The 15,876-nt window shown below is 49.0% G+C and overlaps 1 protein-coding gene across 3 annotated transcripts in view; it reads left to right on the top strand.

The window, feature by feature from the left end:
• Positions 1-15,876, top strand: part of P2RX4 (purinergic receptor P2X 4) — a 245,170-nt gene that overhangs the window by 172,409 nt on the left and 56,885 nt on the right. For all 3 annotated transcript variants that reach the window (XM_086943006.1, XM_086943005.1, XM_086943007.1), the window contains exons 6-7: positions 2,537-2,617; positions 9,267-9,408. In XM_086943006.1, coding sequence (XP_086799132.1) covers positions 2,537-2,617; positions 9,267-9,408 — 223 coding nt within the window. The remainder of the gene's footprint in view (positions 1-2,536; positions 2,618-9,266; positions 9,409-15,876) is intronic.

The following is a 15,876-nucleotide window of genomic DNA, read 5'->3' as shown; positions in this document are numbered from 1 at the left end:
GTGACGGGAAAAAAAAATTCTTAAGAAAAGGACAAAGTTAAGGGCAATCAAACAGAACTATTTGGGAAGTGTCAACACATTAGTGGAAGCAACTATAAACATTAGCATAACAAGGAGGTTTAAGAGATCCGACAAGCATTCACGGGGACAGGCGAAGCACCGCCTGGTTGCAGACAAACACGAAGGCACACTTTCTGCATTTAAACTCCCAGAGCAAGTGCAAGCAGTAAAGTAACAGTGGGGGCTGAGAGGAGTGTGGCCCTGCACAGGAACAGACTGCAGGAGGCCAGCACTGCCTGGCACTGGTTTCAACAGCCTGCTTTCCGTGTGGCCGCTGCCTGCTGCCTCGAAGTCTGCTGATTTCCACCTGCACAGCAGCAAGAAGGGGGGACTGAGGCGGAGCCCACGGTCCTGGACTTGGGGCCTCGGTTTCACCTAAGCTAACTACCCTCGCTTGATACCCCTGCATTAATGCAGAAAGGAAGACCCCACCTGCATGTGGTGCGGTGCACTACAGAGCATGAAAACTCGCACTTCAGAAAGAAAACAACCTGTTGTAGGCCGACACGAAATTGGAAAACCGCGGCCCTGAGCACTCCCTGCAAGTGTGTGTGCAATCTACACGTCTACCTCGTTCCGAATTTAATGAAGTGTCCCTTTTGGGGTACGGAAATGTTATTTAGGTACAACATGACTATTCATTCAGCAGTCACTTTTTGCAATAGATGGCTGAACACGTGGAGGGGCCTCTACGCCACCCCCATGGACACCAACACAACCTACAACAATGACAAACATTACACCGCAAAAATAACAAGTTCATGTTGTAGGGTGCCGCCGCGCTGCCCGCGGCGACCCGGAAGCTCTTAGCCGGCCAATCCGGTCGCGGCCGACCGGAAGTCCCGCCTCCCGAGGTCCGCGAGCTGCCGGCGCATGGAGCGCCCTGCCGGTCCGAATCAGCCCGGGTCCCCAGGAGGGGGCCGGGGAGAAGGAGTGTGGTGCCTGTTGCGGGGCTCCTCGGACCTGAGGGAGCCCCGATTGTGAAGAGGAGACAAGACGCGCCGCGCCGTGAGGAGCGGAGCGCGAGAGGAGCCCGCCGGAAGAGCGCAGTCGGTGAGTGGGGCCCAGGGCTGAAGTGAAGTGAAGTGCGTGCGTGCCTGTGTGTATGCCTGGGAGGGGTGGGGGAGGGGGAGGGGGAGTGTGTGCGCGCGTGTGTGCGCGAGGGAATGTGTGTGCGCATGCGTGACTGTGTGATTGAGAGAGAATGCGAGGTAGGGGATAGTGTGCCTGTATGTGTGCCTGTATGTGTGTTGTATGCCTGCGTGTGCATGCGCGCGCCTGTGTGTGTATGTGTGCGTGCATGCAGAGGGGTCGGGCTGCCTGTGTGTGTGTGTGAGCAAGGGATTTGATTCGCGCATGCGCAGCTACCAGACGCTCGCTCCCGAGGTGAAATCTGACCTCGTCAAAGCGCGCGTCTGGTAGCTGTCCACATTCCTAAATACGGGCCACAAAAGGTCTGAAGCAGACACTCTCAATGCTCACGCATTGAGAGTAGGTCTGCTCGACCTAAAAAGGAGTAGCTGCTTTAAACCCGCTCCGTGTTTTCACAGTGCAGGCGACGGCCCGCATAATAAACCTGGGTGAAGAGTTGAAACCAGGACACCCATGAACTCCAGTGCTTTCTGATTCTGATCCCGCTTGGTGGTTTTTGATCCCTTCTGGGATTTTGGCTGAATGTTTTGTGCGAAAAAACCTTTGTAACATTTTATTTGCCAATTGTGTACACTTTCTACTTTTTGCCTTTTTCGTGGAATATGTAGAGGCAGACTAATGAAATCTACCAACTCATTACTTATGTATTCTAACGTTGCAAACACTATGGGTGCATGGAAGAACCTTTAGGTTCCGAAAGTACTCTGAAAAGTACTCTCAATTATCACTTATTAAATTGTTTATTTCATAGATGCATGCACAGACGTCATCACGCACGCTGGTGCCTAGATCATGAAGCAGCTGCGTCCACGTGCTTTCACACCCGCTTTTGTTTTGGCCATAGTTGGATAGCTTGGGCAAAAAGCATTGGCGAAGCCAATAGGTCAATATGGCAAGACCTTTTGGCTTCGAAATGCGTGTTTAAACTGCAATTTGTAGTGTGCCTACTGTATATTACGGTTTATTTAAAGACTAAATTATGACATTTTTGGACACTTATTTACATGTCTTTAAATATAGGAAAGCTTACCCATTAGCAAACCCAGTATTTTCCAATAACCCAAAATATGCCCTCATAAATAAAGCATAAGCGAAGTATCATTCATGGCCACAGTGTCTTGTAACTCTTTGGGTTTCTTATCACTATTGCAATTACCCCAATACCTCTTCATTCTGCCTTGTGGTTGTTTATGAACGTAATTCTCCTAAATATCTAATTTCGTAAATGAGATGGTTAACTGTGCAGTGTTTTTAAAACACTCATAAAAGTAATTGACTCAGTCCTTTACGTTCCAGTGTAACAATTGAACACTATTTATTTCAGGCCTGCTGTCCTCAAAGATGCTGAAAATTTTACTGTTCTGGTGAAAAACAACATCTGGTATCCCAAGTTTGGCTTTACCAAGTAAGTTTCCTTTGTTTTCCCAGGAAAATGTCCACAATTTTCTGACTGTGAACATTAAAATGCTTGTTGAGATGCTTTCCCAGGTTCAACTAGTTCTTGATGTACAGAACCTCTCTACAAGCAAAGGTTTCAGCTGAGCACTCAATGTTGTGTCACTATGGAAACTACAACTTCTGAGACTAGAAGGTGTCGCCCATAAATCCATCAACATAAATAAATCGGCCTTTGCAGAAAATAATGCCATGTTATCTTCGAAGTCTCACTTACAATCACAGATTTCAAACCTGATGCATCCCTTTCAGCTACCAGGAGTCGGTGACCATACTTGGTCCAGCCAGGCACCCAGACTTTGCAACCCAGTGACGAGTGGCACATGCCCGAACCTCCAGGTCAAAGTAGAAATCAGCTTTTGCTTCAGACCATTACTTTGTATGAATTGTCATTTACACATATAATCAAACATGGAGTTTTATTGCTGAGTGCATATCTTTTCTCTTTTTTATCCCTTAAACAGGATTTATGACATTACAACGCGATCATTTTTATAGCGGTACTTTACATCGCGGTTTTTACAACGCACGTCGTTACAACGACTTGCGTTGGAGGGTGCTGGATTGAGGATTAATATGATTTTCTATTCCAACTCCAGCCCACGTAATAGTAGAGAAGGTGTTGGAATAGAAAATCACACTATTCCTTAACCAGGAGCGCTATCCAGCGCAAGTCGTAGTAAGGACGTGCGTTGTAATGGCAGCGTGGTAAAGGTTGTGTGGTGTAAACATCGCATTGTAAACGATGTTTCCCCTTAAACATGTTCTTAATATTAATATTATTGTTACTGTTGCTGTTATTAATATTACTATGATTATCAATGTTGGCGTTAATATTATGATTAGTCAAACATTGGAATGCTCTGGTCCAGTTATGGTTGGAACATGCTCTCAGCTCCAACATTCAAATACTTGTCTTCTTGTTTCTCCCTGTTTATATTAGAACCTTCTCCCCTAAATAGGTGGAATGTTCTAATATCAGTATATCTATTCTGCTTTGTAATGTACCGGTTGTTAAAGGCCCTCTCCTTCCTTGTAGGGCTCAGGACCTTTAACAACCATTATAGTCCTGGGCAGTGGGTTATAATATTTTAGTGTGATTATTATTAATTACATTATTAATCATTTTTTTCAAATTAATTTAGGTAATATTGTTACTTTTTCATTAATATATTTGTTTTCAATTGATAATCCTCTTATAGTATAATGTATTAACAATTATGAATTGTTTAATGCAGAAATTCATATCCTCCAGTCATTAATATTCCTGTTACAAGAAATTTTGAAAACAGTTTTTTTTCAGCAAAAATTTAATGTCAAATTTCAGCTATTCTCCAATTTCCCCTTGCCTAAATCAATAGATAGCTTGACACGTTTTGTGACCGCTCTTCAGCTGGAGATGAGATGTTCAAGTAAAGAAAATCTAATTTAGAGTTGGTATTTCATACATTTTTTTTAAAACTCTTTATTTGCGACTGCAAGGCATATCACTTTACATCATTATGCATTTTCAGTAAGGTACAGTCTTTTCTATTTTCTCCCCAATAAACTGCGACAGATTGAGAGGTTATCAATTACACGCAACTGCTATTATATGTCATCAAACGGATCGTAAATAAAATCAGTATACATAATAATCTACTATATTGTGGCCCAACCATATATTAGCAAGTATTGCCTCCACAGTCTGCAACATTAGTCTCGTACTAATTAAACCTTGAAGCATACCCTGTCTCACCCAACTCCCCGCCCACCCCGTACGTCTCCTGGTCCCTCCACCTATAGTGTCAACTGTCTGCGTTACGAAGCTAAGGTAAAACAATCTCACCTAATGAAGCATACCCGCATTCGTCTGGTCAACCTGTATGTACACTGGGCAATTCCTCTTGGACATCCCTACTAACTCCCTCCCATTATTCCTGAGAATACAGTGCCTGCTTGTGAGGGCGCCAAATCTAGTTCCTCTACCTCTAGCAGCATTCGCTCCCAGTCCTGTGCAATTGGATGTTCCCGTTGTCCCCTCCCCTCCTCCCTGCGCAAAACTGCAACTTCTGCTCTGCCCCATTTTAACAGGTCCAAGCGCCACATCTCTACCCCTGGAGGTCTGGCGGACTTCCACCTCATAGTTAAAACTCTGGTTGCTAATAACAATGACCAGTCCAAAAACTTCAACTGGGCTCTATGCGTCTTGGGACGTTTCCTATGTCCTATCAGACAGTGTGTCGCCACCTCTGGGACCTGCAGGGCTCTGACTGTGTGCAATATATGGCAGATTGTCCCCCAGTAGCTGCGCAGACTGGGACATGACCACATCATATGGAGAAGGCCGGCCTAGTCTGTCTGACAACGGGGACAACAATGTGAAGAGTCAGGGAACATCCTATGTAACCTCTGGGGGGTGAGGTATGCCCTATGCAGTACCATCGCTTGTATAAATTTGAACTTGACATTCCTGGACAACCTTCTGGGATGTTCCAGGATAATTTTCCAGGCCCCGTCTGTCAGCTCCTCTCCCGTATCCTGGGTCCAGGTGTCCCTGAGTGCAGTTAGTGACATGGCCGCGTGTCCCCTGATCTCAGCGTAGAGCCACCGTACTAAGTGTCCTCCTGTCCCCATGTAATAGAGGAGATGTACAAGTTCATGTTGTGCAGGCTTAATGCGCTGTGGGGCCCATGTATTCCGTACATAGTGCACTACTGTAGCATGTAGGATGTATATTCGTGGAGAAGCCCCTGTGGACTGTGTAAAGGAATCATGATCTAACAGTGTATCGTTTCCAAATAAATCACCCACCATTTCAACCCCCGCCTCCGTCCAAGGTTGCAATCTACGTTGCGTCAGTCGCCCCTGCGGTGTTGGGAACCCTAACAGAGGAATATTATCTGCGTAAGGTTTGGCCCCCGACGTGTACGCTAACGCCTTCCGCCAGCACATCAGGGCGGTGTATAGAAGGGGATGGCAGTCTCGGGGGATCCTAGCTCTAGGTAGTAGGAAGAAGTGTAATTCTCCGCGCATCAATAGGTCTGTCGGGAAGTCAATTTCGTGTAGGTCCCTGCCCGCCACCCAGCGTGACAACCACTGGAGTTGACTTGCGTAATAATCATCCCGTAGGTCCGGCACTCCAAGGCCTCCCTGCCTGGTGCTGAGTTGCAGTTTCCTGAGGCTTATTCTCCGCCGCGCAGAGCCCCAGATGAGGTTAATCAGGATCGTATTTAGGGTAGTAAAGATATGCTGTGGGAGAAGCACCGGTAGGTTCACAAAATAATATAGCATACGGGGAAGCATGACCATTTTCGAAACCGCTATCCTACCCATAATGGACAGGGGCTGGGACATCCTGAAGTTCACACTACTACGGAGATTGTTAATGGCCTTTCGGACATTGCCTTCAATCTGATCCTCTTGCAATCTATGGACGTTGATGCCTAAATACTTGAATGTGGTCTGTGCTATCGGGATCTGGTATCCGCCAAATTGCATGTGGGAGGGTCGTCGTACCTCCCGGAAATAAAAACCTACAGATTTCGCCGTGTTGATTGCTAGACCTGACACGGCCTCAAAACGTTCAAAGACAGTCACTATGGGCGAGTGGTCTGCCCCCAGATCCTGGAAGTACAACCAGATATCGTCGGCATATATCGATATCAGGTTATGCGTCCCCATTATGGTGATGCCCACTCTATCCGCTCTAGCCCAGATGGCTATCGCTAGGGGCTCTAGTGTCAGGACAAACCACAGGAGCGACAGTGGGCATCCCTGTGGGGTGCCTCTGTGAATAAAATAGTCATCCGAGATATATCTGCCGGTGCGCGCCCTGGCCGACTGGTTCGTATACAATAATCATACCCTTTTTAGCAATGATTCGAGGAAGCCAAAATGTCGCAAGACTTCAAACATGAAAGTCCATGACAGGGAGTCAAACGTCTGCCTAAGGTCCAACGCTACACAGCCGGCTTGGGGAAGGTCTTGCGGCGTGGCGGACATGAGGGCATGTAGTCTCCACGTATTTTGGGAAGTACTCCTCCCTGGGAGGAATCCGCATTGGCTCGGATGTATTAGGCCAGGGAGATGGGCCTGTATCCTTAACGCAATGGCTTTACTAAGGTCTTGTACTCTGTGGAGAGCATTGAGAGGGGTCTATAATTAGTCAGATCAAGGGTGTCTCTGCCAGGTTTAGGTATGGACGTAACTCGCCGCCGTTTCTAGGTGTTTCAAGCGGTCTTCAACATCACCAAGCTTCCTGTGAATTTCCTGCCTAACCCCCACTAACTGTCCTATGGCAGCCCCTCTTATTACAACCTTCATGGCATCCCCTACCGTTAGATTGGATGTTGCTGTGTCCCAATTTTCCTGGAAGTAATTGTCTAGTGTATCCGACAGCGATGCACGGAAAGGGCCATCCTCCAACAGTAGGGGATTGAGCCTCCAGGTGGGTACTGGGGACGGTACCCTCCCCCACCGCAAATCTAGCGTCAGGGGTCTATGGTCGGAAAAGGTTTCGTCTAGGTATTCCGGGGACATGCATTTGGACAGCAGAGAGCTGCTGCACAGAAATCTGTCAAGACGAGTATGTAGGTTGTGCACCGGGGAGTAATACGAGTATTCCTTATGGGTCGGGTTCAATGAGCGCCAGAGGTCTACCAATCCTCACCCCGTGAGCCAAGTCCTGAAACAGTCTGCGCACACCAGTTGTCTGAAGGGGGGGGTGCGATCTATCTAGGGGCACGTCTATGACCATTTTCCAATCTCCACCCAGTATCCAGGGGATGTCCACCCAGTCCGCCAGAGCCCGTCCCACCCTTGCCAGGAATGTATCTTGGTCAAAGTTCGGGGCATATATGCTGCCCAAAACCAGTAGTGTACCGTCCAGTGTGTCCTTCACCAGTATATATCTCCCCTGGTCATCGACATTCCTCTCCAGCTCCACAAAGGGAGTGCCATGCCGTACCCATATAGTAGGTCCTCCAGAGAAGGCAGAGTACGAAGTAGAGAGCACAGTACCCCTCCATTTCTTTCGCAGTGTTTGGGCCTCAGACGATGTTAAGTGGGATTCTTGCAGGAACGTTATTTGAGTGTGATGGCGATGTAAAAATGCGTATATCCTATGTCTCTTCTGTATAGCACCAAGTCCCGTACATTCCAGGTTGCCAGCCTGTATCTCCCTATTGTATCTTATCTATTGAACTTAAGCTCCACAATTAACAGTGTCATGCTCCTTATGGCATGCAGTAACAACCCTAGCCAGGAGACGTACTTCTGCCCACCCCTACCCAAAACTCTTTTGGCGCAGCTTGGAAACATTGCTGTGCCGAACAAAAAATTTACAACCATAACAATCCAATCATTGGTGCATATGCCTTTGGGGGGCTGGCCAAGCACTGTTCTATTCTGCCGATTCATTTGTGTCGTCGCCGCCGGCTCTACGGCGCTGCCGGGGAAATCATTATTTGGACATCAATTCCATTGGGCCTCTTGGGGGGGTTGGCCTTCAGTGGCCCTCGGGAGTGTACAATTTTGTCAGGTCTACATACTACGACTGCCCCCTAAGAAATACGAAAAATAATTTTGAGCCTACACCCATCATCCGTGAATCTCAGCAATGCACCTCCCGGCCGCCCCAGGCCCCTCCTCCACCCTGTAGATCATAGCATCATGTAAGTGGCACAAAGAAAAAGGATATCGATAGTTCGTTAGGCCCCGGCCCACATCACACAGAGGGGTTACTCCTGTCCATTGTCCAATAATTCATCTGCTACTCTCGGTGTCACGGTCGGGAACAGGATCACACTGTGTTCCGAGTGTATTGTGCTATCGTCCGTATCCGTATTAATCGTTGCCTGTTCGTCTCTGAAGGTGCCCACCATGGCAACAGCGTCCATCTGGTCGTCCTTCTGGTATTTCATACATGAAGCTAGATGTCTGTGCCTTGTGTGCTGCTGATCTCCTCCACGTGCTGTAACTGTGCTATTAAGTATTCCTTTCAGGCAGTGGGTGTCGATTGGGAACACCCAAGTAACATGTTTTTCTGAAATGTTAAATTACTGTTGAAGCAGAAGTTGGTTTTGATTTTTTTAATGGCATTTTGAGGTTTAATGACATAACCTGCAGTTGGCGATTAGCCTTGTTCTGTTTTTTTTCTATACGTGCTATTGCCAGTTGGAAACTGGATTCAAATGGGTAAACTTTAAGTAAAATGATAGTCTAATATATCATACGTATTTTATCATTTAATTTAGAATTTAGAATTATACTTGCTTGGAAGAGAAAGAGACCGCCAAGCTTAGTGTAGGAGGCTCATATAAATGAGATTGTTGAAATACTTGACCAACCCACCCCCCCCTGCATCAACCTATGGTACACCCACGAACACTTCCTCCCTTGCTGTACCACTGACAAGATTCTTTACTGTGCAGTCCTCTTGTAAGTAATGATGTATTCACTTAAAACACCTAATGTATTCTTGATAGCTAGCTGGTGGGATCTCAGCTCTGTTGAGCCCTGAAATACTGTACTAGGTAATGCCAAATGGCTCCTTCCTGTCCTGTGGCCTCCAGCCTAAGCATAGTAAACAATGCCGCCCTCTCTTCTTACTTTTGTAGGCGAAACATTTTGCCCAATATAACTGCTGACTACCTAAAAAATTGCGAGTATAGTCGGAATATGGATCCTTTCTGCCCCATATTTCGGCTTGGACAGATCGCAAAAGACTCTCAACAGGACTTCCAGGAGATGGCCATTCAGGTTTGTCTTCAAATGTAATAATGCTTTTACCATTATGCCAATAAATATTTGTATTGTTAGTTAAGCAGGTTCTCCTTGCTCAATCTTTAAGATTTGTGCAGTGCAGAAAGGTGTTTAACTTTAGAGAAAAGTTGCTCAGTCTGGATGAAATCTAACTGTGTGGACTTTTTAGTATTTGGAATAGCATGAATTTGGCTCCAAAGAACAGCCTTACAGGTCACAGTAAACAATTTAACTGGGGCACCTTAAACTTGAGGAGCTGTGCATAGAACATTGTCATGCGCAGGGTCCGATCGAAACAAAATTACAAATGCCAGGTTGATTGGGTCCATTCAAGACAGTTGTGTTTTACAAATGTACAATAAACATTTGCAATGCAGGCACTGAGAGTTGAAGGACCTCACTTAGAATTAGTTGATTCTGGTAAAGTGCCAAAGTCTGGATTGGATTCCTGTTTTCCAAGTTCTAAGACAAACAACCAAGTCACTGAGCCACATCTCTACTAGCGAGGTAGAGTGCACTTTCTTGATGTTACCATTTGCCTTTGTTTTTAGCCCCTACTCTAAATAAATCCGAATTGTTTTGCAAGGGCATTAGTCGCTTTGCCAAAGAGAGATTAATTGGTTTGCATGGACATTGGTCACAAGGCCAAATGGAGATTAGTTGGTTTGCAAGGATATTGGTCACTAGGCCAAAGGTAGTTCATTGGTCACTAGGCCAAAGGTAGTTCATTGGTCACTAGGCCAAAGGTAGTTCATTGGTCACTAGGCCAAAGGTAGTTCATTGGTCACTAGGCCAAAGGTAGTTTAGTTGGTTTGCAAGGGCATTGGTCACTAGGCCAAAGGTAGTTCATTGGTCGCTAGGCCAAAGGTAGTTTAGTTGGTTTGCATGGACATTGGTCACTAAGACAAAGGTAATTTAATTGGTTTGCAAGGACATTGGTCACTAGGCCAAATGTAGCTTTATTGGTTTGCATGAACATTGGTCTCTAAGCTAAAGGTAGGGTTTGTTTAAATTATTTGGAAACACATGCCTGAAGGAGTTGCACTATATAGTACGCTGCTGAAAAGGCTTTATGTTTTATTTTTCTGCCTGTAGAGTTTAACCTTGATATGAAAGGATATTGTTGACGCCCAACATTTGAAGTTAACATTTTCCTCACTTTTGTAGATGGACATCCTGTAAATTCTTGGACAGATCACTAAAATATATTCAATCAATCAATCAGAAATTTGTAAGGCGCGCTACTCACCCGTTAGGGTCTCAAGTCACTGGGGGTGAGAGGAGTTGCTACTGCTCGAAGAGCCAGGTCTTGAGGTGCCTCCCGAAGCTGAGGTGGTCCTGTGTCAGTCGTAGGTGGGTGGGGAGGGAGTTCCAGGTCTTTGCTGCCAGGTAGGAGAAGGATCTTCCTCTGGCGGTGGCTCTGCAGATCCATGGGATGGGTGCGAGGGCGAGGTTGGCTGAGCGGAGCTGGCGAGCGGGGTTGTAGAGCTTGAGTCGGCTGTTGAGGTATTCCGGGCCTGAGTCGTGGAGTGCTTTCTGTGCGTGGGTGAGTAGTCTGAACGTGATCCTTTTTCTGACGGGGAGCCAGTGGAGGTCTCTCAGGTGGCTTTAGATGTGGCTGTGGCGGCGGATGTTGAGGATGAGTCGTGCGGAAGCGTTTTGTATGCGCTGGAGGCGGTTTTGGAGTTGGGCGGATGTTCCGGCATAGAGGGCGTTCCCGTAGTCCAGTCGACTAATGACGAGGGCCTGGGTGACTGTTCTTCTTGTTTCGGTGGGGATCCATCGGAAGATCTTCCGGAGCATGCGCAGGGTGTTGAAGCATGAGGAAGAGACGAAGTTGACTTGTTTGTTCATTGTGAGCGATGAGTCCAGTATGAAGCCCAGGTTGCGTGTGTGGTCTGTGGGTGTGGGTGCAGTGCCCAGTGCCGGGGGCCACCAGGAGTCGTCCCATGCTGAGGGGGATTGTCCGAGGATGAGGACCTCCGTCTTGTCTGAGTTGAGTTTGAGACGGCTGAGCTTCATCCAGTCAGCTACTTCTTTCATTCCTTCCTGGAAGTTAGATTTGGCGGTGGCTGGGTACTTTGTGAGGGAGAGTATCAGCTGGGTGTCGTCGGCGTAGGAGATGATGTTGATGTTGTGTTTTCGTGCGATGGTGGCGAGGGGGCTCATGTAAATGTTGAAGAGTGTTGGGCTGAGAGAGGATCCTTGGGGTACGCTGCAGATAATTTCTGTTGCGGAGGACCGGAAGGGGGGAGGTGGACTCTCTGCGTTCTGCCGGTGAGGAAGGAGGTGATCCATTCCAGAGCCTTCCCCTGGATTCCTGTGTTGTTGAGGCGGGGTGCTAGGGTGCGATGGCATACGGTGTCGAAGGCTGCGGAGAGGTCCAGTAGGATGAGGGCGGCTGTTTCTCCGTTGTCCATCAGGGTTCTGATGTCGTGGGTGGCTGCGATGAGGGCGGTCTCGGTGCTGTGATTTGCTCCTAATCCGGACTGGGAGGGGTCGAGCAGGTTGTTGTCTTCAAGGAAGGCGGTCAGTTGTTTGTTCACGGTCTTCTCAATTACTTTGGCCGGGAAGGGGAGAAGCGAGATGGGTCGGAAGTTCTTGAAGTCCCTGGGGTCTGCGGTGGGCTTCTTCAGGAGGGCGTTGATCCTCCGCGTGCTTCCAGCTCTCAGGAAAAGTAGCTGAAGTGAAGGAGTTGTTAATGACGTTCCGTAGGTGCGGTGCGATGATGGTGTCTGCCTTGTTGAAGATGTGATGGGGGCACGGGTCAGCGGGGGAGCCGGAGTGGATAGTGTTCATGATGCCAATGGTGTCTTCACTGCTGATGGGGGGTCCAGGAATTGATGGTGGTGGTGGAGGTCGTTTTGCTGGTGTCCGGGGGGTGGAGGTTGGGGTCCGAAGCTGTCATGTATGTCGGTGATCTTGCTATGGAAGAACGTGGCGAGGGAGTTGCAGAGGTCTTGCGAAGGGGTGATGTCGTTGTTGCTGGCGTCAGGGTTCGAGAACTCTTTGATGATGCTGAAGAGTTCCTTGCTGCTGTGGGTGTTGTTGTCTAGTCGTTCCTTGAGTGAGGTCCTCTTGATGTTCCTGATCTGCTGGTGGTATTCGTGGGTGGCGGTTTTGAGGGCTGTCATGTTCTCCGTTGTCCGTTCCTTGCGCCAGGTCTTTTCGAGGGAGCGGCAGGATTTCTTCGCGGCTTTAAGGGGGTCTGTGAACCATGTGGGTTTTCTGGAGGTGGCCTTGTTGTTGGTGTTTTTTAGCGGAGCGAGGTCGTTGACGCAGTTGGTGATCCAGTGCGCAAGGTTGAGTGCTGCGGTGTTGGCGTCTGGTGTGTCGGTGTCGGTAGGTGGGTTCTGGCTCAGTGATGTGGTAAGCTGGTCCGTGGTGATCTTGCTCCAGCGTCTGTGGGGGATTCGAAGCGTGTGATGGTGAGATGTGGTCCTCTTGAATGTGAAGTGTACGCAGCTGTGGTCGGTCCAGTGAATTCCTGTGGTGTGGTTGAAAGCGATGAGATTGCTGGCTGAGAAGATGGCGTCGAGGGTGTGGCCGGCGAGGTGAGTGGGGGAGACTACTAGTTGCTTGAGTCCGAGGTTGTCGAGCAGTGTTGCGATGGTGTTGTTGTTGTTGTTCTCTAGGTAAAAGTTTAGGTCTCCAAGGAGGATGTAGTCAGGTGAGGCTGGGGCGTGCGGGCTGATGAAGTCTGCTATGGTTTCGCTGAATTGTGTGCGTGGGCCCGGGGTCTGTAGATGAGTGTACCTCTGAAGGTGGTTTGGGGGTCTGTGTGGATCTGGAAGTGTAGGTGTTTGGCGGTGGGAATGGTGTCTTCGGTGTTGGTCGTGACGCTGATGGTGTTCTTGTAGATGATGGCGATTCCTCCTCCTGTTTTGTTGGTGCGGTCCCTCCGGGTGATTTTGTAGCCGTCCGGGATGGCTATGGCGATATCGGGCGCTGAGGAGGCGTTCATCAGGTTCTGTTAGGAAGGCGACGTCGGGAGTTGTTGCGTCAAGGAGGGCCCAGAGGTCGATTGCTTGCTTGTGTATGGTGCGGGTGTTGAGGAGGATGCACTTGAGGTGGTTGTTACTGCTGGGTTTGGCGGGCGTGGAGCGGTTACGGAGGCAGGTGAATTTGCAGGCTTGACAGGTGAAGAGTCCGTGGGTGCGCCTGGGGTGGCTTGATAGCAGGCACACGGTCGTCCAGTGTGCGAGGAGGGCTGCGCTGTCGTATCTCAGTCGGTTGGGCTGGGTCTGGCGAGGTCCAGGGGTTCTGGCGCTGGGCGCGTTCCAGGCATGGACGGGCGTAGACGGGCCTGCCTTTGGTGCGCCTCCGGCGTGCAATCGGCGCGCCCGCTGCGTGTGGCCGCTGCGCGCACCCGTGGTCTCCACCATAAATGGCGAGGGGGGAAGGAGGGAGGGAGGAGCAGCTGGGAGGCGGGAGCGGAGCAGCGAATGGGAGGGGGAGAGAGGGGTCCAGAAGAGAAAAAGGGGTGGGGCCGCAGGGGAGCAGCGGCGAGGAGCGAGGAGCGAGGAGGGAGCGAAGGGCGGGAGAAACGGTCCCGAGAACGGGCGGCGGAAGACAAAAACAATCAGGAGGATCAGTGGTCACAAAAACAAACACAGTCAATAAACGGAGTCACAGGGCACAAAATACAATACAGCATTGACTACAATAGATACCAGGCAGCAGGGGTCATAGGCGAACTCGTGGCAGCAGCGTTGAGGCTGGGAGCACCTACAGGGAGCTGTGCGGTGCGTGGAGCGACCGGCGCTGAACCAGGGGCAGAGGTCACTGCTCAACACCGCGCGGCTTCACCCTAGTATCCAGAGGGAGGGAGGAGCAGCTGGGAGGCGGGAGTGGGGCGGCGAATGGGAGGGGGAGAGAGGGGTCCAGAAGAGAAAAAGGGGCGGGCCACAGGGGAGCAGCGGTGGGGAGTGAGGAGGGAGCGAAGGGCGGGAGAAACGGTCCCGAGAACGGGCGGTGGAAGACAAAAACAATCAGGAGGATCAGTGGTCACAAAAACAAACAGTCAATAAACGGAGTCACAGGGCACAAAATACAGTACAGCAATGAATACAATAGATACCAGGCAGCAGGGGGCAGAGGTGAACTTGCGGCAGCAGCGTTGAGGCTGGGCGCACCTACAGGGAGCTGTGCGGTGCGTGGAGCGACCGGCCCAGATTTCGATAAATCTGCAGTTCCAGTGACTTATCCAAGAATACAAATCCAATTTAGTCAGATATGTTTGAATTACAGGTTGCAACACAGAGTTTTTCAGCCCACCCCAGCATTTAAAAGGTTAGTGTGCATCAAATGCATGCATGTCTCATTGTTACATCCAACTAATGAACCCCACACACTGAATGGCCTTTGTACCCTTAACTGCCTGATTTTGCAGGAGTCTAAATGGTGTTTAGTGGCAGTAACAAAGCGAACTTTTGTGCAGAAGGAGCAACCTGGCTAATGCCAGTGATGGCAGCACAAAGCCTTCATCAAGATCAGATGGAGGCCTGAAAACAACCCTGGAATCTTTGTTTATAGCAGCCCCATCTGTTATCAAGTATGTTTAGCAAGAGTGAGATATTCGTGGGGTGCTATTCCTCCCAAAATAAAATGTTGAAATAATGGGCTAGTGCCTATTACTTTTGCCACTAGAGATACACGTTTGGAGTATATGTTTCAAGAAATGGACTGATTAACAGGAAGTACTGGGACCCCTCACATATGCTTGAATTGCCAAATGCTTGCTTCCGTTACAGGGCGTGGGCAGTGAAAGTGCCCATTCCTGTCATACAAGTACTGGAATGCTTTGCCAACTTGGAAGGCGGTGATCTCCATCCATGCTCACAAAAGTAAAATAGTTGTTTGCCATTTAGTGCAGGTGGCAGTGATGCCGCAGCCGGCAGCGCAGGAGACGCCTCGACATGTACTATGCCTTCTGCTCCAGCATGCTTTTGCTGATGGTAAGAGCATGAGTTGACATGTGCAGGACAGTAGCTGCTTTTCTTTTTTTTTTTTTTTCTTTTTTTTTTTCACCCAAGGAGCAACGACACCGGAGGTCTCGACGTGCTATTTTGATGTTCAAGGGCCTCCTATGTAGAGGGTTTGTCATGCTGCTCAACAGTCTGACCAGATTCTCTTCACCAGTGATCTCCTGATGACAGTTTTACACTACCTGCCCAGTCTGTCTGTGGCTCCACACTAACTGTCGAGACGTGTAGGCCCACCATGGTACTCATGTGCTCTTCTCCTGGGGCTGCTGATCAGTGGTTCTCTGCATCAAAGTCCTCATTCACTGGAGCATTTCTTAACCGCTTAACCGCGGCGGCGATTCCGCCATGGTGTGGCGGTTTAGGGCAGTGGGCGGGGCCACGACGGCCAACGGACGTAGGGCGGCGACTGCCATTGGCTGTCAGAAGCAGCGAGGGGGGCTATGTTGATTCTCCATTTACTGTACTGCCTTTGCCTTTG

The sequence above is a fragment of the Lissotriton vulgaris genome, chromosome 11, assembly GCF_964263255.1.
Source record: "Lissotriton vulgaris chromosome 11, aLisVul1.2, whole genome shotgun sequence".
In the NCBI taxonomy this organism is placed as follows: Eukaryota; Metazoa; Chordata; class Amphibia; order Caudata; family Salamandridae; genus Lissotriton; species Lissotriton vulgaris.
Note: the sequence above shows the minus strand (reverse complement) of the source record. Positions and strands in the feature narration are given on the sequence as shown.